The sequence below is a fragment of the Varanus komodoensis genome, unplaced genomic scaffold, assembly GCF_004798865.1.
Source record: "Varanus komodoensis strain SLA01 unplaced genomic scaffold, ASM479886v1 scaffold13_1, whole genome shotgun sequence".
Lineage (NCBI taxonomy): Eukaryota > Metazoa > Chordata > Lepidosauria > Squamata > Varanidae > Varanus > Varanus komodoensis.
This window is the reverse complement of record NW_025335408.1, coordinates 5,631,875-5,656,082: the sequence shown is the minus strand read 5'-3', so window position 1 is coordinate 5,656,082 and position 24,208 is coordinate 5,631,875. Positions and strand designations below refer to the sequence as shown.

Sequence of the window (24,208 nt, the reverse complement as noted above, 5' to 3'; positions counted from 1 at the left end):
CGAGGTACCACTGTATCTTATAGTGAAATGAAGTCTTGAGTTTCCACCACCCTGTGGCCACTGGGCTGTAACTTCTGCCCAGAGATTCCCTGGTCCCCAATTCTGGATCAAACACTGAATTCAGCACACGACAAACGAAGTGTTGGGGGTGGGGGGGAGGATTTTATTTAGAAGGCTAACAAATAGGGGTGCGGTGGGTCTAAAACCACTAGGACAGATAAGACACGATACACACAAGGAAGGAAGGGAAGGGAAAGGAAAGGGGAGTTGGAGAGCAGCACAAACACAGTAACCGATCAGATTCCTCGAGACTCCAGTTTCCCTTGTTTAACTCTAAACAAAGAATACTATACCAGCTGTAGTCTTCTCAAATACAAGTTAGCAGAGCATTCTTCAGCAGAGCAAGAAAGGAACCTCTCCTTGAAGAGGAACCCCAAGCCTTTTCCGCCCCCTTCTTTTATCCCCCTTTCTTAATCAGGTAGCTCATGGGGTGACAGCATATGACATATTCCAGGTAAGGATCATTTTGTCATTATTGCCCATTCTCCAGTTTTCTTGGGGAGAGCCAATTCCCTTGTCCTTTAGGATAATTTACAATATCTCTTCTTTTGCATTCCCAAGCACTGTCCAGCTCTCTTGAGAACATGGTGCCTGGGTGTTCTTGAATCAACACCTGGCACTTGCAGCCATTTCCCCAAAATGTCAGTTAACCCTTCCCCTGCAGGTTGAAAATTAGGCCAGTTCACATTATGGGTACCCTTTTTGGCAAAATAGTGTCATATATGATCAAAAGTTGGATTTTATTGTTGGCATGCTATTTTGGGGGGCAAAGGCAGGATATAAATTAAAGTAATAAATAGTGAATAATGTATCTAAGTATCTGATAGTGAAATCAAGTCTTGTGAAGGAGGGTGTGTTATTGCAAAGAATTGTATGTATACTTAGCTTTTGAAGCAGCCACAGTTGGATTTGGAAACTCCTGAAAGAAAAAGGCAGTGGTGACATTAGGCCCCCTGGAGTGCCTGCAGTATGTCTGTGATGAATGTGCTCTTCTACCTGCGAGATAAATGCGTAACTCTTTCGAAGCGGCAACACTTCACACAAACAGAGGATAAATAAAGGACAGAATGAAAGGATGTCAAAGCAGCCTTTCATGTTTAATTAAAATGAACCAAATATATCATGCTGTGGTGAAGAATTGTGTCTCAAATTCTTCAAAATCCTTATGGAAAGCTGGATACTATGTGGACGGCAAAAATACCCCAGGGTGGACTTAGTTGTGTCAGTAATCCTGCAAAATAATTGTTAGGATGTTTCTGGTACAAATAAGGGATAGCACATGTGTTTCAGTGGTTGTCTGCATGGACTTACACCCAGTTCTGCAACAGGTTGGGGTTTTTTGGACATATATTTTCATTGATGTGTCATTTTCTGCTCCTTTCATGTTTTAATGCCCAGCATTTACTGAAAAGATGTTTTAGATGCTCTGTTTTCAGGTTATTGTTGCTGATATTTCAGCAAAGTCACAAAGTCATATTTGTGACGTTGAATTCCTAGAAGAAAAGGTTGTTTATAAGTATTCCTAACTATTTATTTCCATCTTTCTCTTCAAAATAGGTTCAAAAGGCTATCTGCCAGATATCAGAGTGAAGTTCAAAGACACATATGCACTGTTAGGACAAAATGTGACCCTGGAGTGCTTTGCACTTGGAAAGTTAGTATATTTGAACTAAGTTCACACATGGGCAAAGTTTGGATAGGCTAAACTAGGTTAAGGTTGGCAGCAAATTCGTCATCAGGAATAATCCTGTGTTTTGTACTCAGAAAATCCAAGTGTTACCATCTTATTCATTCCCCAGATTCAGAGCAGCTTTGTGTACACATTTTTAATGGGCTGCAGCTGCTGCCTTTAGCTAGGCTGGCATTTTATGAGATAATGCACAGTGGTTGGGATGTTCACACCTGTCCCACAGTGAGCCTTGAGCTGCAGATATCTCCTCCCTGAAAAGCATAAAGGAGACCTGATCTGCCTCCAGTGGCACTGGAAAGGTACATTGTCCAAACATCCTCTGTGCTTTGACTTGAAAGGTGTTTCAGGCCACCATTATTCCCTCTGCCTTTACATTATCTCTTATACTTCTAGTACGTCTTTGTGTGCGTGCACACCTGGGTATATGTGGTTCTACCCAAAATATTCCCCTTAAGATTCCCATTTCATGGCGGGAATCACAAGTACAATATTTCAACAGCCCATTTCCTTGCTACAGTTTTACAGTTCTTGGGGTCCTGGGCAGGATCTAGAAGTGGAGCAGTGTCTGCCTAATCTGCAGTTGATAGACCAGACGAGGAGCTGGGGAGGGAGTGATTGGGAGTTGATTGCTCTAAGGGGAGTGGTAGGAGCACATTAAGAGGCAACAGGAAAACAGCAACGTGAGAGTTCAGTTCATTTAAGACCGACTTTCTTGAAAGAAGTGAACAGTGAGGAGAAATTTGGAAGCGGGAGTGGCTTTATTAAGTAGAAAGGGAGAGTAGCATCTCGCAATGCATGGAGAGGGGCCCTAGATGCGATTGCCAGAGATCCTGGAATTCTATTCACATGTGCTGCATTTCCTCCTCCACTCAAGCCCTGTTCCTGAGATCAGATGGAGTAAGTATCTGGAACCTATGCCAAGCAGTGCAGATATAAGTATGTCTGGTGCAGTCCTGAAGATCTTCAATATTCAGTTTGAAGATGAAGGAATATACGAATGTGAAGCTGAAAACCACAGAGGAAAAGATAAACATTCAGCAAAAGTTTATGTTCAAGGTAGGTAGAACACTTTTCCACACGTGTGAATATATTTCACAGATAAAATTCAAAGCAGATAAAAGGAAACATATTCTAATACAGGGCATCGATAAATTGAGGATTTTGCTACCACAAGTTAGAAAGATGGCATTAAATATCAGCATTAAAAGGGGATTGGACAGATTAATGGACAATAAACCTGCTAATAGCCAACAGCCATGGTAACTTGAGTATAGCATCCTGTGTCAGAAGGAATGATCTGGTTCACATGACGTGTCAGCCTACCGTAAGCCTTGAGTTTTCAAGCGTTGAGCAGGGCTGTCAAGGACAAAACATTTTGGAGGGCACTCATTCAGACGGGCACTAAGTCAGAGGCAGCTTGATTGTACATAGCAACAACAACAATACTGAACATGGTTGCGCACTTGTAGGGCAACTAGAACAAGTGGATGGCTGATTTTAAGTATGGATAAAATACGAGAGCTGTGTTTTCTGTGTCTTTTAGCATATCCAGAATGGGTGGAGCATATTAATGATACAGAGAGAGATGTAGGCAGTGAATTCCATTGGCCATGTACAGCTGCAGGCAAACCTCTCCCAACAATCCGATGGCTGAAAAATGGATTACCGGTAGGCTTAGTTTATACTCTGAGTCATATCCACACTTTTTCTTCTGTTAATAGAAAGTGCATGAATAAATTGAGACAGATTTTGATACATGCAAAAATATTTTTACAATATATTTATAAACTATGTATCACAGCATATCCTTTGTTTTTAGATTGGATGTTTTCCAACTATTTTGTTGTAAAAACAATCCATATTTTCTATATGGCCAGCAGGCTCACATTTAAAAATAAATGAGGCATTACCGAGTTATCTGTTGGCAATATATTTCTTGTAAAGCAAGCAAGCAAACAGAAAATCCACAGTATTGCCATACTAGGCGCAGCTCATTATTCCCAAACAGCATGCTATGCAATTATTCTGATTTTGAACAGACTGAAACACGATATCCTGATCGCTGAGAAATTGGTATATTTGTTAAACCTAGTAAACTAAATATTTTTCTCCTTTAGCCCTAAAGGTGTGCTTGTTCAAATAAATTAACAAACAAACAAGAATTAAAATATTTATGATGAAAAAGGGTGTTCATAAATGATCCTTTGTTTGTTGCATGCTATATAAGTAGCATTTATTGGACAGGTCTTTAGGATATGGACTTCAGATCCATCTTTAGAAAATGAACGTGAGCTGTATCAAGATCACACAGCATTTGAAATTTCAATGGAGGTCCTTCTTTAGCACATGTCCACAACAGATTGCAGTAGGAATAATTAGAATTTGGCTGTAAAAACGAGGTAAACACATTCTTTTCTCTGTGTTTCTTATGTGGACAAATTGCACAGGAAACACTAGCTTCATTCAGAACTACAGAATGCCAGGGTGCCTTTGAAGGGTTCTTCCTTGTTTTCACACTAAAAACTAACTAAATAAGAATTACAAGAATATGACATAATAGAACTACATAAAAATTCAAACTCCTTTGAAGAATGTTAAATAAAAGTAAATTACTTCTTTCAGATAGATGTATTTTAATGTTAGTGCACGCATGCTGTAATCCTATACAAATTTACATCGGAACTGAAACTGAAAGGACTTCCTTCTGCATACGTGCAGGTACAATTGTATTGATAGAAAATCCATGCTGTAAAATCTGATAGTTCTTGTGCCAGTTCTACAGTGCCTTATAGAACTAGACTTCCAATTAGTGTATTCACCCATGTCTTGCAAGAAAGACCAATTTGAATCAAGGAAGAAGGCTTTTGTATGCAAGTATACTTACTGGTTTGGGCCTTTTACATTTATTCGGAGCTGCACTCACGGAGTAGTAGTTCACAACCAGATATTCCATTTTCTCTTTTCCCAGTCAGTGAAGCCACCAAACAGGTAGTTAGCAACACGACCACTAACTTTGACAGCACTGATAATACATTTTGGGGCCCGAATCCACACTTCCTTATCCTATTTTGGGCTGAAGTGGGACTTGTTTTGAGCCTTATCCCTTAACAGAAGCAGTGCCTACCACTGTCAAAAGTGTCACCCTGGCCTTCTGTACACTGTACAAATCACCACAGGAACCTTTTCCATTACATGTGAACAATAAGGGGAAAATGTATAGGATGTAGCAGTGTTCCAGAAGGCAAAGATATTCAATGTGGAAGATGCTGTGCCAAAATACAGAGAAAAGCAGATGACCTAAATCTTTTAATATTGCTTAGTGCCTATGATAAATCTCTTATTCCATGTTTTATTTTCAGTACTGGAAAGGAGAACTGAGATTTTCGCACCTGACAGTTGAAGATACTGGCATGTATCAATGTGTGGCAGAAAATACTCATGGGATGATTTATTCAAATGCTGAGCTGAAGGTTATAGGTTAGTGAAAATATAATACTCTGTATTGATTGAAAGCATTCCTAGTAAGTAAAGCTAGTAATGAGATAATATGTTTTGTTAACGGTACTTACTCACAGGCTATTTCTGGCCTCAATTCCAAGTGCCAATTTTGACTTTCAAAGGCCTTTACATTTTAGTATCAGGTACCTAAAGCACCTGGTACCTGATACTAAACAGGTACCTGCCTGTTTTCATTTGTGCCTGTCTGCATCTTAGCATCTTTAGCTAATGTCTCTTGGAAGTCCTCTACCACCTGAGATGTGGGATGCAAAAGAGGAAAGGTTTGGTGGTGGCAGCACCCATCCTGTGCAATCCTTACCCCACAGAAGTTCATCTGGCTCCTGTCTAAAATCATTTTTGGGGCCAGGCAAATACAAAATGTCCCCAGACTCTTTCATACACTAATTTTTAGTCTATATCATGTCCTGTGAGTGCATTTTGGTTTTTTGCTGATTAATGGTTTATTATTGCAATATATGCTCACCTGCATTTTAATATTTGCTGCATTATGGTTGCATAAGCTATCCTGGGAATTTGTTGAGGGCTGATATAAATGTCCAAACTAAAATGATGTAGTAAATACATATGCAACATTTAGGATACAACTTGTGGCAGCTAGTGGGACAGTCTAGAAGCTGTAGGGAGAATTTAGAGTCCCGGCTCCAGCCTCAGAAACTTGTTCTAAGATTGGAGCTGGAACTTGGAGTTCCAGCAGCCATCACTGACAGTTCCAAAAGCAATTTCAGAGAAGGAGTTTTGCAGGTATGTTGGGGAGGAGAGAAAATAGGAGGCAGGCACTGCTACCATATGGAGAAGCTCCTACCTTCTCTGCTCAGTCCAGGGCACAACACTGAGATGGTTGAAATTAGCTGTCTGAGTGTTTTCCAGAGTGATAGAACTACAAAGACAACATCTGTGTCAATATGCCTATCAGCCTCATTGGACTGGTAGAATAACCAACTAAGCTCTGGTCTATTAATTAGTGAAGATAAATTTCAAGTGTGTGTAGCATTAAATTAAAGATATACTGATTTATTTTGAGGCTGTTTTGGTTCTGGTGTGTTAATGTAATAGGAATGGACAAATAAATATTACAGATAACCACTGGTGGATAGTATTTTTTGATAAATGAAGTTTTCATACTGCCTTTAGTACCTGAAAAAAAGACAACTATCTTGAGGTAATATGCAAAAGTACTTACGCTTAATCAATTAGTGATTGATTAATCTTGTTAAAAGTCAGCTTATTATGTTAAGCTATTTCCTTAACTCTGCAATATATCAGAATAGACTTCAATCCAATACATGCTTATCAAACTAAACTTCAATGGAATTTACTTCCAAGTAGAAAGTGTAGGACCGCACTGGTAGTGTCTTAAATAAATGTGCATAAGCCTAAATATATTCCTGTTTTTCTCTGCAGTGCTAGCTCCAACCTTTGAATTCTACCCAATGAAGAAAGACGTATTGGCTGCCAAAGGTGGCCAAGCCATAATTGAATGCAAGCCCAGAGCAGCTCCTAGGCCAAAACTCACATGGAGCAAAGGGACAGAAATTCTTAGAAACTCAACCCGGTCAGTATCATTGGTTAGTGCAGCCAGCACAACTTGTGACCAGCTATTTTGAGTGGTGCCCATTAGCTGAAAAGTGGGTACATGTGTGTGAGCACCAATAGCAGGGTTGTGTGAAGGGCAGGCATGGATGTCTAGGCACCTGCCAAAAGTCCAGCAGGAGCCCCCTGATGGGAGCTCCCTGGCCTTGCTTCTCCACTGCACCACTGGAGGCTGGGGGTTCACCTTTCTCTCATTCCAGCCCATATAAAGGTCATATCCTAATAATAATAATAATAATGGTAAAAAAGAGGAGCCATGGATGCCACAGCCTGTGGCTCACTGACCCTTCACTTATCGAGCAAGCAAGTGGCAGCAAACTTGAGAAGAAGTGGGAAAAGCTGCTGGTGGCTGAGATTGGCAGCACGAAGGCAGATTCCCTGAGGGAAGGTGTCCATTGTGACTGTCCTGCCAAAGGACCATCAAAGACTTGACAAAGGATAGAATACATGGTTGGGTTTAGCTTGGTGGGTTGAATTTGCCATCTTCACACATAATTCATGTTGAAGGGGGTCCACCAATTAAAAGGGGTTAAGGCTATAACCTGGGGGTCAGACTGAGCAGGGGGTCAGACTAGATGGCCTGGGAGACCCCTTCTGACTCACTCTGTTTTTATGTTTCTATAGCTGTCTTCCTGTCTCTGTCCTCAGACATTTCTGTTTGAAAGTTGGCCTCCCTTTCATATATCTTCTCAGAGCATAGAGATTGGAGCAAAGATACAAGAAAAGCCCCAATGTCTGGGAACCATCCTGCTCTCCTTTAATCACACAGATTCATGCCATCTACAGTGTTGCCTGCATCATATAATTTGAGTTCCAAACCAGTTTTGGGATTTTGTTGATAGATTAGTTCATTTGTGTAAATGTTAACTCAATGAAGTCTTGAGTTTTTCTTTTATGGACACTTAAAATACATATTATCTTCCTATAGCCTGCTTAAATTTCCACTGAAATATTACCTGGGTGCTTATCTGTGGGAACGAAGTGAGTGTCAACCTGCACAATATACTAACTGCACAGTTTGCAGCTGATTAAAAAAAAGCTTTTAGTAACTTTTTCCCAGCTGCTTTTTTAAACAAATAAATCCCTCCGCTTACTTTGTGTATACCATGTCATGTAGTTTGACTCTTAGTTTGGATTTAACCATATGGTTCAATGTTAGCTTACAAACCAGGACATGAAATTAGAACCTACCAAGATAATAGTGCTGGAGCCATTTTGCGTATTATAAAGCATAAGGATGTAGCGTACCCTCATGGGCCTTTGAAGGAAGGATGAAAGGTGATAGGCCTTTCAGAGGCTGGGTGTTCTTTCCATAAAGCATAGCTTTTTAAACATTATTCTCTGCACTGGTTAATTTTGTCAGGAAGTAAAGTTCTCACAGATGCTACTTTTTACTTAACTCTGGTGCTGGTTCTGCGTCCATTGCTGCTTATTGTTGATCTCTTCTGCAGCAAGCATTCATTCTTTTTATATCAGGAACATTAAAATTTACGTCAGATTCTTAAATCTGAAAATGAGTAACCACAGAAATTATTCACGGGAGTTAAGTACTACATGTAATTGGTGCCTTCTGAATATATTTGTTGTCCATGTCAACACTGATTTCTTCCTAATTCACATTTTTCACAAATTGGACAATGGTGAAACACCACAAACATTGTCAGGTGCTCTCATGAGCTTTAAATTGCTTTCAGTACTTTGTTATAGAAAAGCAACATTATATATTCCATCCAGCCCTATTTCGACACGATGAACCTGTCTCCTGTAAACATGTGAGAAGAGGCCTGAAGGTCTGGGGCTTCCAGGTCATCAGTGTGATAATATGCATGAAATGACTATAGCTCCGTCAAGGAAAATAATTTAAATTGAATATAATGTTTCTCCAATGCATTCCTTCTTCCCTTCTTTTTATCAGACACATACAGCTGGGGGTTTTCTTGTGCCAAAGTAATGAATCAGTCTTTCAGCTCTGTTGAAAACACCTTGTGCATCACCCAAAGCACAATTGCAATATTAATATTGGTAGACATTTCCTGTAACTGTAATTGTTTCATAGTCATTATGCATTAGATCTCTACATGGGCTGTGCATACCGTAGCTGTCAGGTGATCTGATGCAAAAGAAGGCAGGGCTTCTCTGCCTGTAATCAAGTGGAAATTGAGTCACACCTGGTAAAAACAACTCTTCAATGTACAGGGGCCCTACCTCTTTGTGCCCTAGCTAGTCACCATGCACATACCTTTTAGAGGTGTCAGTCTATGTATTTTCAGTACGATTCTGAAGGGTCCTGGAAAAGCAATAAATTTTTTTTTATGAAATGCTGTTGTAAAATGGCTTTTGTGTGTCCGTATGCAACCTGCTTCGGGGGCACAAGGACATGGTTTTGCTGTTAAGGTAACATCTTCCCACTGTGTCCACTGGGTCTTATTGCTGGGAAACTGTGTTTAGGGCTGCAACCCCTGTGTCCTGGGCATCAGTGACCTAATTTTTAGTCATTAAAGTTAAAAAGTGCTATCATATCAGGAATTTTTAAAATCTGCATTCTTATGTGCACACATATAACTGGCTTGGATTTTTCTTCTGAAGTGGTAATGCGGCATAGGACCTATTGGTAATACTTTCACCATTAATTTGCTTAAATAAGTTTTAAACAAGAGAAACTTATGAATGTATACATAGCTATGAGTAATCAAAATGTAATCCATGCAGGACCTGTACTTTGCAAATACTGGATAGATCACTGGGAGTTTCAAAAGGCAGTTCTAATGTGATAATCTAACCACATCAATGTTGGATGACCATTGCTTTTTCTGAAACATTTCCCAACATTTTTTTTTCTTTGAACAGAATTCGTATTTGGTATGATGGAAGTCTGGAAATTATTAATGTGACAGCAACAGATGCAGGCAATTATACCTGTTTTGTAGAAAATGAGAAAGGAAAAGCTAACAGCTCTTCTACTCTTTCAGTTAAAGGTAATTTATTAAATGCATTTGGGATAAATTAGCAAATATGCTGTAAATAGAACTGAAGTCTTCACAATGCCAGTGGATTACCCCATGCAGGGAAATCCTGTTCAGAGCACCTCTCTAAGATATATTTGGTTCAATGTTTATAAAACATTAATTCAGAATCTATTGAGCAAGGTAGCCATGAAGCGAATAATGTACATGCCACTTTTCAGGTCTAGGTCCCCCGAGCAGCTCACCTAAAACAAAACAAAAACTTAAAGTAAATTGAAATCCAGTAAAACTGGAAACAGAATAAATCCAGCATAATCAGTGAGGGAAGGAGAATTTTACAGATTAAAAGCCAGCTCTTTTTATTGTTCTAACTTATCACTTAAAATTTTAAAGAAAGATAGCTGATCACACCTCTCTAGGAAAGTTTCACAAACTGGTACCACAACAGAATAGTGGCTTATGTTACTTTGGAAAAATAAAGACAATACAAACAGCATAACAACTTCACTGTACAACCATTTTTAATACAGCTAGGCTAGCATAAAAGTACCCCAAATGCCATTAGATGCCAATAATGCTTCATAGAAAAGGGCAGTCTTAATGTAGTACTGAAAGAATAACAGTTGATGCAGAAGGTTTCCATGTGGATATAGTTACATAATCTGGGGCCACCACTGAAAAGCCCTTCCCTTGCTGCCACTGTTCAACCCTTGCATGGAAGTGGTACTGTCGTGAGAAATGCTGCAGATACATAAATGTAATACCTGACACCCATAAGAATTCCCAAAGAGATGGCAAGAAAGAGTCTTCCTGACAACGCATCATTAGATTTACTTGTATTATTGAGAAGCCTGATCAGAAAACTGTTCTGTAGCACACAAATGGGACTAGTGCCACAGAACAACCAAATATGAGATAGGAACTTCTCACTTTGTAGAAACGTGTTTTACTTTTGTACAGAAAATATCTCAAAATTGATCCAGGGTCTTCACTTTATTCAAACCATTTTTCCTTTCGCAATGCATAAATGATCCTGATTATTTTTTCCCTCATATATGTTGATTCTTGTTTGTCCTTATTTACAACAGATACAGAATCTTAGTTGTTGCACATCCATTTGTTTGCTAACATGACATTTCCCACTTTTTCTTTTAATTGCACAGCTGCTACAAGGATTGTATTAGCACCCACTAATGTTGATGTCATTGTTGGACAGAATGCTACCATGCAGTGTCTGGCATCCCATGATCTTTCATTGGACCTGACTTTTATTTGGCTTCTCAATGGATATCCAATAGATGTTGATAAAGAGAGTGAATACTATGAAAGGTCCATCATGGTAAGATGTTGTGTATTTCTGCCTGATATAATCAGTTTCTGGTCAAATGATCAGATTTTAATATTCCAATATTCCCACCTATAGGAACAAGGTGATGAGAGATTTTTATAAAATGTCCAGACAAAGTTAAGCTTTTGCCAGATTAGGAGTTCATTTCTAAAAGAGAAAAAAATGGGTTTTTGTAGGAACTTCACAGAGCTGATATCAGATCTCAGTCATCAAAATAACCTATTTCAAGAGTCAAATATTATGCTGACACGTAAGTCAATGACTATGCAAACAGGTGAAGAATATGTTGCTCTCCAGATGTTGTTGGGTGATGACCCCCAAATTCTTGACCATTGGCCATACTTGACTGAAGGTGACTGGAAATCAACAACATCTGGAGGCCATAGGTTTGTGACCCACATATAAAATCCATCTTCTGTAGAGATGCTTTCCTCACTCCAATGGAGCATACTGCTCTCTGTGTCATGAACTGCAATTTGATGCCGATGAAAGCAATGCATTGCTACATATGCAAGGTAACATGCATTGCTACATGTGCTTTCCTTTTGCAAAAGGAGACAAGCTTAATATAGTTCCTTGGTATATTACAGAGAGAGTGAAAGTTGTGGACACATTTTATCTTATCTGCACCATGCCCATTAGGGCAATTTTTTCAACAAAACAAGAAATAAAACCAAGTCCTCCTAATTGAGGAAAAGCCAGCATGCTGTGCTATCTACAGGTCAGATGAACTCATTTGCATCTTTTGTAGATTTCTCTGACATCCCTAACATGATAGTCCAGCTCCTTTACCATGGGAACACTGATACATCTTTAGGTATCACTGCCCTTTCTCCAAAGCACACTGACTTCTGTTACATGTTGTACCAGCATGTAATATGTACATCTTGGCAGATTGTACTTTCATCTAATTTCAATCATTTATTGTACCTCCCAGTAATATGGGCAGTGCTCAGAGTAATATGGGCAGTCTTCAGAGATTACGACCAGAAAAATACACCATTGTAACATAATGGGAGTGGGATTTGACTCACAGAGGCTGCTAGTATTCATGCCAAGGCAGGGAGAATATCGCTGAGAGCACGGAAAGCATGTTGCTTGGCTAAAAACATGATCATCTGACCAGTAGCTTTGGGGAAATATCCACACTCCATGGAAACAACACAGAGGTGTTTGCTGTGTTGTGTAAGCTCAGCCATTGCTCCTGGCGATGTACACTTTTCTTCTGTCCCAGTGCAAAACCCACAAGTAGAGAGAGGTAATAGAGGGGTCAGTGTACACATGTTAATATATCACCTGAAGCTCTTTCCAAAACCAAACCAAACCAAACCCTACTGTCCACCTTGAACCATGAAGAAACCCATTGATCCTGTTTTCCCAGCTGAGTTCCAAGGTAATGGACTTCTGTAATTCTATTCTAAAAAAACAATCTGTTTGCACATTTCTTTCCAAGACTGGAATTATAGGCTGTGGCCACCAGGTGGCAGCTTTGAATAAAATTTACTGGGAAGTTGTAAGGAATATTGTAGGCTTATTCTGATTTGTTGAAGTATCAAGACAGGTGAAGAAGAAAAGATTTAATATCCCAGTATCTGTTACCTGCTTTGTGTCATAATTTCACACATAATGTTGGATTTTTAACCTCTTTTGTAGTTAATAATGATCACAGTAGTTTGATAACTGGAAAATATTTCTAAGCCAGCTAAGAATTGTAGAATACTACTTCATTGTATTGAGATAAATACTCAGGTTTCTGTATGCAAACCAGAAAGGAGATATTTTCTCCTTTAAAATGGGAAGCCATTTTATTATTGGGAAGTCTGGTGAAACAACATTGAATTAGAACCTTAAAATAGAAAATCCAGTTGCCTCCCCACTTAACAGCAATGTCTTCAGTAAAACAGTTTCAGTGTTATTTTTTAGGATTGTTGGTCAGGACCAAAAGAGGGTTCTTTTGAGGCATTGCCCATCATACTGCACCACGCACTAGTATGGCTCCCCCACTCTGGAAATAGTTACATGATTTCAAAGGCTACATTAAAAGCTATGCCTTTGTGTTTTTCTTCTGAATTCCAAGAGAGTGAGGGCCCAGTGCTGATCCTGAGGCAGCACATTTCACAATTTCAGAGCAATGCAATATGGGTCCCATGGGCTCATTTGTTACCCATTACACATTTTTCCAGCACTTTAGTGACACAGTATTACTTGGAACCTAGTAGAGGAATTGGTACTCATAGACAGATGGAGGGAAAATGCTGACTTGCCATATGTCAGTAGCAAAATTTAGAAGTAGGTTATATATAGGCTTGGTAGAGTATTTTTATAATGTAGGCCTTCAGCTGTAAACTTTTGAGAAACCTCTGAATTGTAAATAGCATAGATCCTTTGAAGCAGCTATCAAAGTTTCCAGTTCCATGATTCAGTTCTTCCTGTAGTTTGCAATCCAGCCAAGCTGAGGTTTTCAGTGAAAACATAATTGGGCATGCTTTTCTATGTTGTGGCTAAAATATGCTGCTGACCATGTTCGTTATTTGCTTGGTAAGCTTTATTTTTACCTTGGAGCAGCAACAGTCTCATGGAGGACTGGGAAGCTTGATTTCAAACCACTAAATGCTTGCTTATATAGATATTCTATGTGCAAGCTGATGCCATTTAGATATGAAGCTGATCACATACTTTCCTCCCTCAAAAGTACTGTTGTACAGTGTCAGCACAAGCTGCTTCAGCTACGCAGCATTTCTCCGGAACAGTGTAGATGTAGTGGTAAAGTCAGCATTTTAGATCATCTGTGTAGACTTTAAACCGGAAGGCGGCTGCAGAGGTCCAATACGCCAGAGGTATTGGACTACAATTCCCAGCAGATGATAGCTGCAGATGTTGCAGTCCAATGCATCTTGACAGTGCCAAGCTGGAATGTATATTTTGGGCAGTATATAGTTATAGGCATTTTTACTTGCATGGATTTGCACTAGCAACCTGTTTAAATGAAAATCTTTGACAAAATGTACTGGACGGCTGCTCCACGTGCTGTTTTTCCATAGAAACAGGAATTGTGGTATAGGAAGAAGAATGCATTTCATACAATATCAGGACGGCAATATCTGTCTTTCTTGCCCTGTGGTTACATATTTGAGGAAGCCAAAATATGCAGCAGTCTTGTGTTTACCAATACACTATTCCAATTTTATCGAGCATGCATTTCCAACATGGATTTTAATCTGAGTTGTTGAAAGTCAGATTACAAATATTTGAACAGATAAATAATATAAATAAATAGCAGCCCTGGCAGTGAATCTCCCTTTCCCTTAGACAAATATTACCAAGGCAACTGCAGGTTTCACTAGTGGAAATTCTGTTTAGGTGTAAGTAGGCAGTTTCCACAAGTTTCATGTACAAAAACCTCAAAATATTGTTGCTTTCCCTGAAAGTTTCCTCCTTCCTAAACAGTAAATGAATGCTTCAGTAAATATGAGTGAACATCTCCATTACCTCTTATCCCTTCCCATTGAGACACCGAATAATCTGGAATGCATTAGGGGAATTAAGACAATAAAATGTTAACCAGTCCAAGTTGGTATGATAGCAATCCAGTTATTAATCTCTTGTAATGTTTTACTACATATGAATAAGTTCTAGATGTATTTGAAAGCATGAGCAAGGAGCTTTTGAAAATATTTTAGAAGAGTAACATATGTGTAGCTCTCAGTACATTTTCTTAATAAACTGCAAAACAGATTTATAAAAAACCTTGCCAAAGTAATGAAACTCAGGTGACATTGGTGAAATTATGTCTAGATTTAAATTATTTGTTGAAAAACTTAGTATGAGTTGTATCTGAGGGTATAAATTCATATCTGAGACAGTAAACTGCCCAATAATACTGTATTTAATGGTCTGCTTTTAAAAACACATTCAATAGAAATCTAAAGGTTTGCTTAAATCACATTTAACAAATTAGTCTGAAGTGAAGTAAGCCAGCATTCCCATACGCTCTACTTATGCAGGCCAAGTTGAATTATATTATTATGCAGGTGAATCTCACTATTTATTTAAAAATTATATTCTGCCTTTCCAGTTATCAAGACTCCAAGATTACATGCAATCAATTAACAAGGAAAATCAAATATTTATAAGTAACTATAAAATTAAGATAAAATCCAGCAGCAATACAAGAGCAACAATCAACTTCTCCATGTTTGGGGAAAATAAAATGGTCAATTGATTTGTCATTCAAAGGATAATTAATGGTTTCAAGTGTAGGGACATGTGAGCAAATCCCACAGATTTTTGTCAGGTTCAACATTGCAGATTTCATTCCATTCCCACCATGCTGGTGTTAATCAATTTGTACTCAGTCAAGCCAGCAGATGGATTTCTGGGAATGACAGTTTGTGATGTTTAAAAAAAAAAACTAGTCTTGCAGAGTGTAATTTAAGAAATTTACATGCAAATAAAAAGGAAATGAAAAGACTTGCTTTGTCAGTACCCTGGCTCATGTCTCCTACCACAGTATAGGCAGCACCATCCAAGGATGTTGAGTAAGCAAGGCTACAAATGTTGCTTTGCTGTTCCCTGAAAACTGTCAAAAAGCAAGCTGTCAAGTGAAAGCAAACTTAACAATGGATCTTCGCTTGTTAGGAAGAAGTCAGTACAGTAACTAAGAGGTCTCTCCCAAGTCTTGGTACAGATAATCAAAGACTGAATTTTTCCAAACAGGAAATCTGAAGAAAGATATTGGGGGGCAGGGGTAGGCAAACAATTTTTCAGTGCTACAGATCACTCCATAGCATTGCCATTTTACTTTAGTTATCAATTGCTTCCACTTATCTCTTTTAGGATTACATGGTCATGGATTGCATAGCATTTTATGTTAGTAACTTTGGTGAGATGTATAAAAGCAACATCCAAATTCAAAGGCATGTCACTCCTCTCTCTCCTCTCCTTTTCATAGATCAAGGACAATGGTGAACTTATTGTCAAAAATGCCCAGCTGAAGCATGCTGGAAGATACACATGCGTTGCTCAGTCAATTGTTGATAATGCCACAGCTTCAGCTGATCTTGTTGTCAGAGGTAAGAATTTTGTTTGACTGTATTTATTTATTTTGCTAACTTTCTGTCAAAAATGGCATTCAAGGCAGCTAACATTAATAAAATTGAAGTTAAGCAAAGCTTAACTGAAATGTAACAAGACAAAACAAATGCACTAAAACACATATGCAAATATAAAAACTATAATAGAAACATTATATAGCTTTATATTGCACTTTGTAGGATAGATAAATAGCAAGAGAAAGAGAGAGAAAATCCTAATATAAAGAGTTCATGTGGTGGCTGGCAACTAGTATAGCCATTTTTTCCCCTGCCACCCCAAAACCTCAAATGTTTATCTGAATGAAATTATTGCATCAGATAGCTTCATTTTGTGATGTTATCAAGTATTAAAACAGGTTGGTAGCTTAGGAGAGCAAGGGAATGTTGTTGACTTTTCCAGCCCCGGCCTTGAAATTTGCCACCACCTATCAAAACATGGAAAGAGGCAATTTCAGGAGCTAGTTTCTTTTTGCAACCTTGTTTTTATCACATCTTTCATCCAAGACAGTATATACAAACTCAATATTCCAGGCTGCCATGCTTTCTTCCCAACAGTGAGGTGCACTAGGCTGAGGATGAGTGACTGGCCTGGAGTCACCCAGGCCATGGGGAGGACAGGATCTTAGGCCTCCTGAGTCCTAGCCTACTCCACTGCTCTAACCACTATACCACATGTGTTATCTCACTAGCTCTGTTTGTTAAAAAGGAAAATCAGCTCATTTCTCAATCCAACGTGTGTTTCAGAATTGAAGGATCTCGTTCCACACTAGTTTACTTATTTTTACTCCAGGTCACACCACACTGGTATTAGAGAAATGAGAATACTGGATTTCATTAGATTCAGCAATATTAGTGTGGTACCATCAGCACTGAAAAGGAAGGAGAATATTTTCTTTCTTTCCCTCCTCCTCCATCTTCCTCACTCTAACATACTGCAGAATGTGCCAGGAATTCCAGAACTTTGCTACTTGGAAGTTGTCATTTTAAGAATCCTAGGAAAGTATGGCTGTGAAAGCTGGACCATAAGGAAGGTTGAGTGCAAAAGGATTGAGGCCTTTGAATTGTGGTGCTGGAGGAGACTCCTGCGAGTCCCTTGGACCGCAAGGCGATCAAACCGGTCAGTCCTAGAGGAGATCAACCCTGACTGCGCTTTAGAAGGCCAGATAGTGAAGATGAAACTCAAATACTTTGGCCACCTAATGAGAAGGAAGGACTCCCTGGAGAAAAGCCTGATGCTGGGAACAATAGATGGCAAAAGAAGAAGGGGATGGCAGAGGATGAGGTGGCTAGATGGAGTCACTGAAGCAGTTGGTGTGAGCTGAAGTGGACTCCGGGGGATGGTGGAGGACAGGAAGGCCTGGAGGAATGTTGTCCATGGGGTCGCGATGAGTCGGACACGACTTCCCGACTAACAACAACAACAAGGAATTTACATCAAAATGAAGCAGAGAGAAATTCCTGTCACACCTCTCTTTTATTATTTGGTTCTTAGATAGGCAAAAACCTGCTTAATTGCTATATGAAATAACTGATTTTAACAGATTTCCTGCAGTACCTAAAGAGAATGTAATATTTTTAAAGCATTTTAATTCTTAATATGACTCAGTCTCATGTTTAAAAAACTAATGTTCTTATTGTTCGTGGAAATATTTTTCAGGTCCCCCAGGTCCCCCAGGAGGACTCAGAGTAGAAGATGTTAAAAACACATCTGTAGTTCTTACTTGGAGCCGTGGGACAGAAAATCACAGTCCTATTTCAAATTACACTATACAAGGACTGACCTTTCTATCGAACCAGTGGAAAGATATGAAAACAGGTAAGAGTAGAGAGAGCAAGGCCAAGGTCATCCACATTACTGTATTCCTGTTTGCTAGGTATTGGTGAAAGCAGGACAGTAAAGAAAGCTGGCATGAAGAAAATGGAGGCATTCGAGACATGGTGCTGGAGGGGAGCTTTCTGAATACCTGGGGCAGACACAAAGATGAACAAATAGGTTTTAGATCAAATCAAGCAGAACTGCCCATGGAAGCAAACATGACAAAAGTTAGTCATACTTTAGGCACATCATATGTTAGCAAGTCTTACTGGAGAAGACAATCATATTAGGGAAAGTTGATGACAAAAGAAGACGAGGAAGACCAAATATGAGATTGATTGACTCCATAATGGAAGCCCCAGCCATGAATTTTCAAGAGCTAAGGACTGTGTGTAACAACAAAAGAGTAGCATAGAAATAACGGCATTGAAGCATTGCTTCATGAGTTGTCTCCCCTTACTGGAATTGCACTCATTCATTGTTCCCACCAGCAGAAGTGTGTGTGTGAGAAAGGGGATTTTTGCTGATTCCTCCTACTCCATACTCTTGCACTTCCAAAATCTGTGCCAGAGGGTAGACGGGAAAATGGGATGCATGTGGTTAAAAAGTAGTACAAGTCTTTAATATTACAAACATATGTGCTGAAGAAAAACTGCACATTCAAAAGGGTTAACATTCCATGCACTAGTCTGTGGTCTTGTTAAGGTCAATACTCAAGCAATTAAAGTTGAGATGATGGATGGGTGTGTGATTATGGAATCCACTTGTGGGGGGCAGGGCAGAAGCTGTCAAATCAAGGAATCCAGGATTCAAGTTCACAAGAATACTTTGCAAGCGGTATTCCTCTTCTGCACATGCAACTTATGGGCTTTGTTTCTGCTGCATGTGTTATAGGGGAAGGTTGCTGGGTTGCATGAGGTGGGTTCCACAAGCATTCACATACTTCCTAGCTTGGCTCACTTCCTAAACCCAGGGCCAAGCATGAAAAAGAAGTCCAAGAAACAGAAATATATGAGATCTGGATTCTATGAGATCATTGCAACCATACGTATAATCCTATATATGTTTAGACATAGAAAAACCTACAAGTCCCAGAATTCCTGAAGTAACACTGCTAAAGTCTCAGAAAGTGAGACTTGTAGGACAGGAGAAAACCATGCTTTTCTCTGGTACAGCATGAATTGGATTACACCTGATACACATGGTTGAACAAGATTGTTTCAGGTTTTGTAACCTGCAGAGAGAGAGACAGAGAGAGAGAGAGGGAGCAATTTTCAAGTGCTTGCCTGATTTATTCATGCTCATTTATTTTACAATAAAATTCTTCCTTGAGGTGGGATCCTCTTATGAACAACCTGGAACAATTACCATTTGACTTTCTCTTTTGCTAAATCTGAAAGGGCTACTTAGGCACCTTGAAAATAGTTTCTTGTCCCTGTTCCTTAAATTCAGTGTTTTTTGCTTTCTTTGTGTTTGTTCTGTACCATTGAAATATTATTTCAACTATTTTTGCATGTACACAAGCAAATTTCCAGAATTTACAATTGTATGATGTTCTCCTGGTGTTGATCAGTTTAGAAACAGCTGTCATGTACTATCTTGTTACATATATGGAAACTGGACATGGACCTTTCATATTTGCATTATTCTGCATTATACTGTGCTCAGATGGAAACATTTGTCAGTAGCGCATATGTACAAGTGTGCTATCTGTTAGTCTGCATATGGCATCATTTTGGTGTTGTTATGAAAAAGTGTGCAGCTGTAAAAAGGTGGTCTATGCCACCACTCTAAGAAAGTAAATACAACATTTAGTAGTACATTCATACAATGGGAATTGTGAGTTCCATATATGAACCACAGCTATACATGGGCTTTGGCCCAGGCAATAATTGGTGAAAATGGCAATCAATATGAACATCATATTTGTTGTATTTATATGCTGTCCTAAAGCCCAAAGGGATCTCTGAGCAACTTACAAATGAAACAAAACAAAACAAAACAGACAACAGTAAAAACAATAAAACAAAAAAGAACAATAAAATAAAGATTACAAGAATGAAATCCAATTAAAATACAAATTCTAATATTAACGGCAGAAAATGGAATGAGTGAGCAGCAATAAGTTCATTGAGTAAAAACCAAACTAGCCACTAAAAACATGGGTTAAATTAAAAAGTCTTTACTTGGTGCCAGAAGACAATCAATGATGGTGCCACATGTGCTTCCTAAAGGAGGGTGTTCCATAAGTGGGGTGAGATCACAAAGAAGCCCTTCTCTTACCATTTCCCCACCTTACTCCATTAGGGGATGGATTGTGGAGAAGGAGCTCCAAGAAAGATCTTACTGGTCTTGTGAGGACATATGGAGACGTGTTTCCCTCAGCTATCCTGGACCCAAGCACTCTTTTGGTTAATATCCACTCTTTGAATTGGCCCAGGACTACAACAGGCAGCCAGTGCAGCTGATGATGGACTGGCATAATGTGCTCTTGAGGACTGGTCAATTCAGTATAATGAAAGCTGCAGAAACTTTAATTTCAAGCTGATGCCCCTACTTTTTATTGAAAGTAACAGAGCACAAACTAGAAATTGAAGTAGTTCTTCATTTTAGCCTGTGTGAAATATTGGCTTCATCCATGGGAAGAGGATAAGAAATAATTTTTTCATAGTTTCTGTTAAAATTTCTCAGGGGGTTCTAAAATGCCAGATTTTTAGAACACACATACACACGTATGTATGTCAGTTGATTGGAAGGAGATTAAGGATGTTCCCCCCTTGTATTTGGTTCACAGTGTTGGTGGCTTCCCATAAGTCATTGAGCCATTCCTGACAACAGAATTATAATAATGGTTATTATTCCATATGTGTTCTTTCAGTAAGTGACCTTTTCATTTTCATTTAGATCCTCCACTTGTTGAAGGAAATGCAGAATCAGCCAAAGTGATTGATTTAATCCCATGGATGGAATATGAATTTCGGATAATGGCTACTAATATTTTAGGGAGAGGAGAACCTAGCATACCATCACAGAAAATTCGAACAGAGGGATCTCGTACGTACATGCTAATGCCTTGTCTGATATAATTTTAATGTTGAAGCCTAATATAATATGGTAATACTGATATTTAATGAATAACGGTACTGAATCACAATTTTCAGCAAAGGATGCTGATAGTAACAATTTTTCTATGGATTCGGGTGGGCAAGCCTTTTGCATTCTGCATTGTGTTTTGCAGTTTCTGTGAGACAGAATCACTCAGAACATTATCAGATGAGATCCAGGCCAAAGTCCACTACAGACACATGCATTTTCAGATGGGTCTCATTTGAATTTCACTGTACATTGATTGCAGATTTCAGTTCATGATAGGGGAAAATTGGTTGTCCGGATCATCCCCTGCTCATTCTAAAATGTTTCTAGAACTTTTAGGGTCTTCCCATCTAATTTCACATAGAATGTGTTTAGTTTAGCAGACAAGAGTATTTTAGAACATAGTAAAGCTTATGTAACTACTGAATGTCCTCATTAGCATTTTTAATTTTGGTAAATTATATAATTTTAATATTCTACTAAGTTAAATATACTTTAATGTTTGTGTATTTCTATTTATGTTGCAATTGTATAAGTTTTTAATGTATAAGCTGCCTTAAATCCCAGTACTGGGAATAGGTGGAATATAAATAAATACATAAATAAATAAAATAAATGATGGTGCAATTTTTGGAAGCTGGGTCAGAAACCATTTTTAGAGTGGCTTCAAGAGGTCAGATCTCATAAAGGACCCACCACTGTTTCTAGATAGAATATTTGGTGCAGCACTGGTTTCTATTAATAAGAATTTAGAAGGAACATTCCAGTATTGCTTTTACTCGAATAATTTGGGGTATTGTGGTGGGGTATTCAATGATAAGCTTTGCCTTGTCAGTCAAAAGCTCTCCTAGAATTGAGCCTGCTGCTATCTGGCACATTTCAGGCACATTCTATGACAAAAAACAAACCCAACCCAAAGAGGATGTTTCCCCTTTTCCTGTCCTGGAGTCGCTGGATATACAACCCTGAATAGCTAGAACCAGTGCTGACCCTTCTGCTCCACCCCCACCCACCAGTAGCCACTTCCAAAATTCACCAGGTGACGTAGAGCTGCTATCCTGGGTCATGGAGCTCTCAGTTTCAATGAAGAATGAAAGTAAAGAGAATATGCCAACTGGATTACTAATTTTCAGATTAATGTCTGTGGGGTCTAGGTCTCTGTGCTGGCCAAGTCCAAAATGGAACTGGTGCAAGTCTCTCCATCACTATTACTACTAGTACTACTATTGATACACCTCAGCCTTGCTGATCCTGCAGTGTTTGGGATGCAAAGCAATATGATCAAGCCTCTGGGCTGTGCTAGTTCTTTCCTCCTTAAATATCCCAATCCAGTGATGGTCTGCTTTTATCTATCCCTTGCTAGACTTGAGGCCTTCCATTCTGAGATGAAGTGTGCCAGCCTTCTGTTTAAGTGCAGCATGAAGTTGCTTAATACAAACAACAGAAACTGCCACTGAGTGTTGGTCCATATGTCTTAACTTGGCAGGCATGGAAGAAAATAGGCAAAGGCTTCCTTATGCTCATAAGGAAACATGCCCAAGTGTGCTCTTGTGTTGGACTAGATAGTGTGGTTAGAAAGCTTCTAATGCAGCATCACAGGCATGACCTTATCCTCCATAACACATGCTCTGGTTTGTAATTGCTTACTGTTAAATCTCAGCATTCATTGGTGCACATCCTTCAACCATCAAGAGGTATTACTTTTTATACATGAAGAATTAGTGCTGCCCTTATTGTTCCAGATAATGCATGCTGTTTTGACTGTGTGAAGGTGATAACAGTGTCTCTTTGGAAAATCATGTGTCACTAAAGAAATACCCAGAAAAGCCTGCACATCATTCTTTAACACATTCTAAATTATTCTTTTGTATTTGCCTTTCAATCCAGATATTGGTCTATTGTCATAAATGAATACTTAGCTGAAGTATAAATTTATATCACTAAAACAGGCACCAGCATTCTCTTGAACCTGGCATTAAATTGGGGTCTAATGACACTTTAGCTAGACAGACTGATTAAAAGAAGAAATAAATTTCCATTAAAAAAACCCCCTATAATTCTGAGTAAAACAATTTCAGCCAGTTAAGAGGGATAATACGATATTTTCCTTTTTCCACAGTTTTATTTTGTTATTTATGTATTTATTGCATTTGTATGCATGCCCTATAGCCCATGGGCTGTCTGGGCAGCTCACAAGAAACACCAACAGCATAACATAAATATAATAAATAAAATAATGCCAGCCAAAACCCACATAAAATCCAACTAATATAAAGTGCAAAAACAAGCCTATCAGGGCTGTTATTCTGCCATTTGGTCAGCAGGAGAAGCCCTGAAGTTGCTTAGATTCTGACAGTACCCACCCCCAGAAAAGAAAAGCGGGAGTCTAGGTCAGAGATTGCTGAGGTGGGTTCTATGAAATGCCATAGCTTAGCAGGACAGTGTATATTCTCCACCGGTTCCCACAAGCATTCTTCTGGGCTGTATCCTTACCAATCTACCAGATAGTGAAACTTGCCACACACTCACTTAGAGTCTAGGACCTTGGCCATGTATTCCTCCTGACCTTGAACTTGAATTGGGGGGAAGTGGTAGAACCTTGCCGTTTGGGAAGTGGTTCTCCGTTTAACTGAGTTTTAAATGAGAAACATGGAATACAGGGTGTATTTTGAAGTGATTTGGCAGAGCTAGTTTGTAGGTGACTGGGCTGATTAACTAGATGTTTTGAAAAGATCCTTGAAACTTGCCATCCAGTTTAAAAGATAGCTGTTGTCAGCGATAATGCTCCATGGACAACCAGACCTTGTATCCCACCTGTAGTTGGAATCCTTCTTGCCACTTGTGGTCTGTTTGTTCTTTCTATGCTGCCTTAGTGCATTCTAAGTGGTAAAGGAGTTCAGCCAGGATCAGTTGGTCATTGACGGATGGGACAAGGGAAGTAGCTAGTATGTGGGGGTGATCTTGCAAGTGGTGTACATAACTAGTGAAAAAGGAACTATTTCCCGTGGAAGGATGCTCAGCATTATTGTCAGCAAA

At 39.0% G+C, this 24,208-nt stretch overlaps 1 protein-coding gene across 1 annotated transcript in view; it reads left to right on the top strand.

Moving 5' to 3' along the window:
- Positions 1-24,208, top strand: part of CNTN1 (contactin 1) — a 155,702-nt gene that overhangs the window by 109,712 nt on the left and 21,782 nt on the right. The window contains exons 7-16 of the mRNA XM_044422922.1: positions 1,618-1,714; positions 2,625-2,806; positions 3,294-3,418; positions 5,110-5,227; positions 6,671-6,821; positions 9,707-9,834; positions 10,986-11,161; positions 16,122-16,242; positions 17,921-18,079; positions 20,984-21,133. Of these exons, the coding sequence (XP_044278857.1) occupies positions 1,618-1,714; positions 2,625-2,806; positions 3,294-3,418; positions 5,110-5,227; positions 6,671-6,821; positions 9,707-9,834; positions 10,986-11,161; positions 16,122-16,242; positions 17,921-18,079; positions 20,984-21,133 (1,407 nt within the window). The remainder of the gene's footprint in view (positions 1-1,617; positions 1,715-2,624; positions 2,807-3,293; positions 3,419-5,109; positions 5,228-6,670; positions 6,822-9,706; positions 9,835-10,985; positions 11,162-16,121; positions 16,243-17,920; positions 18,080-20,983; positions 21,134-24,208) is intronic.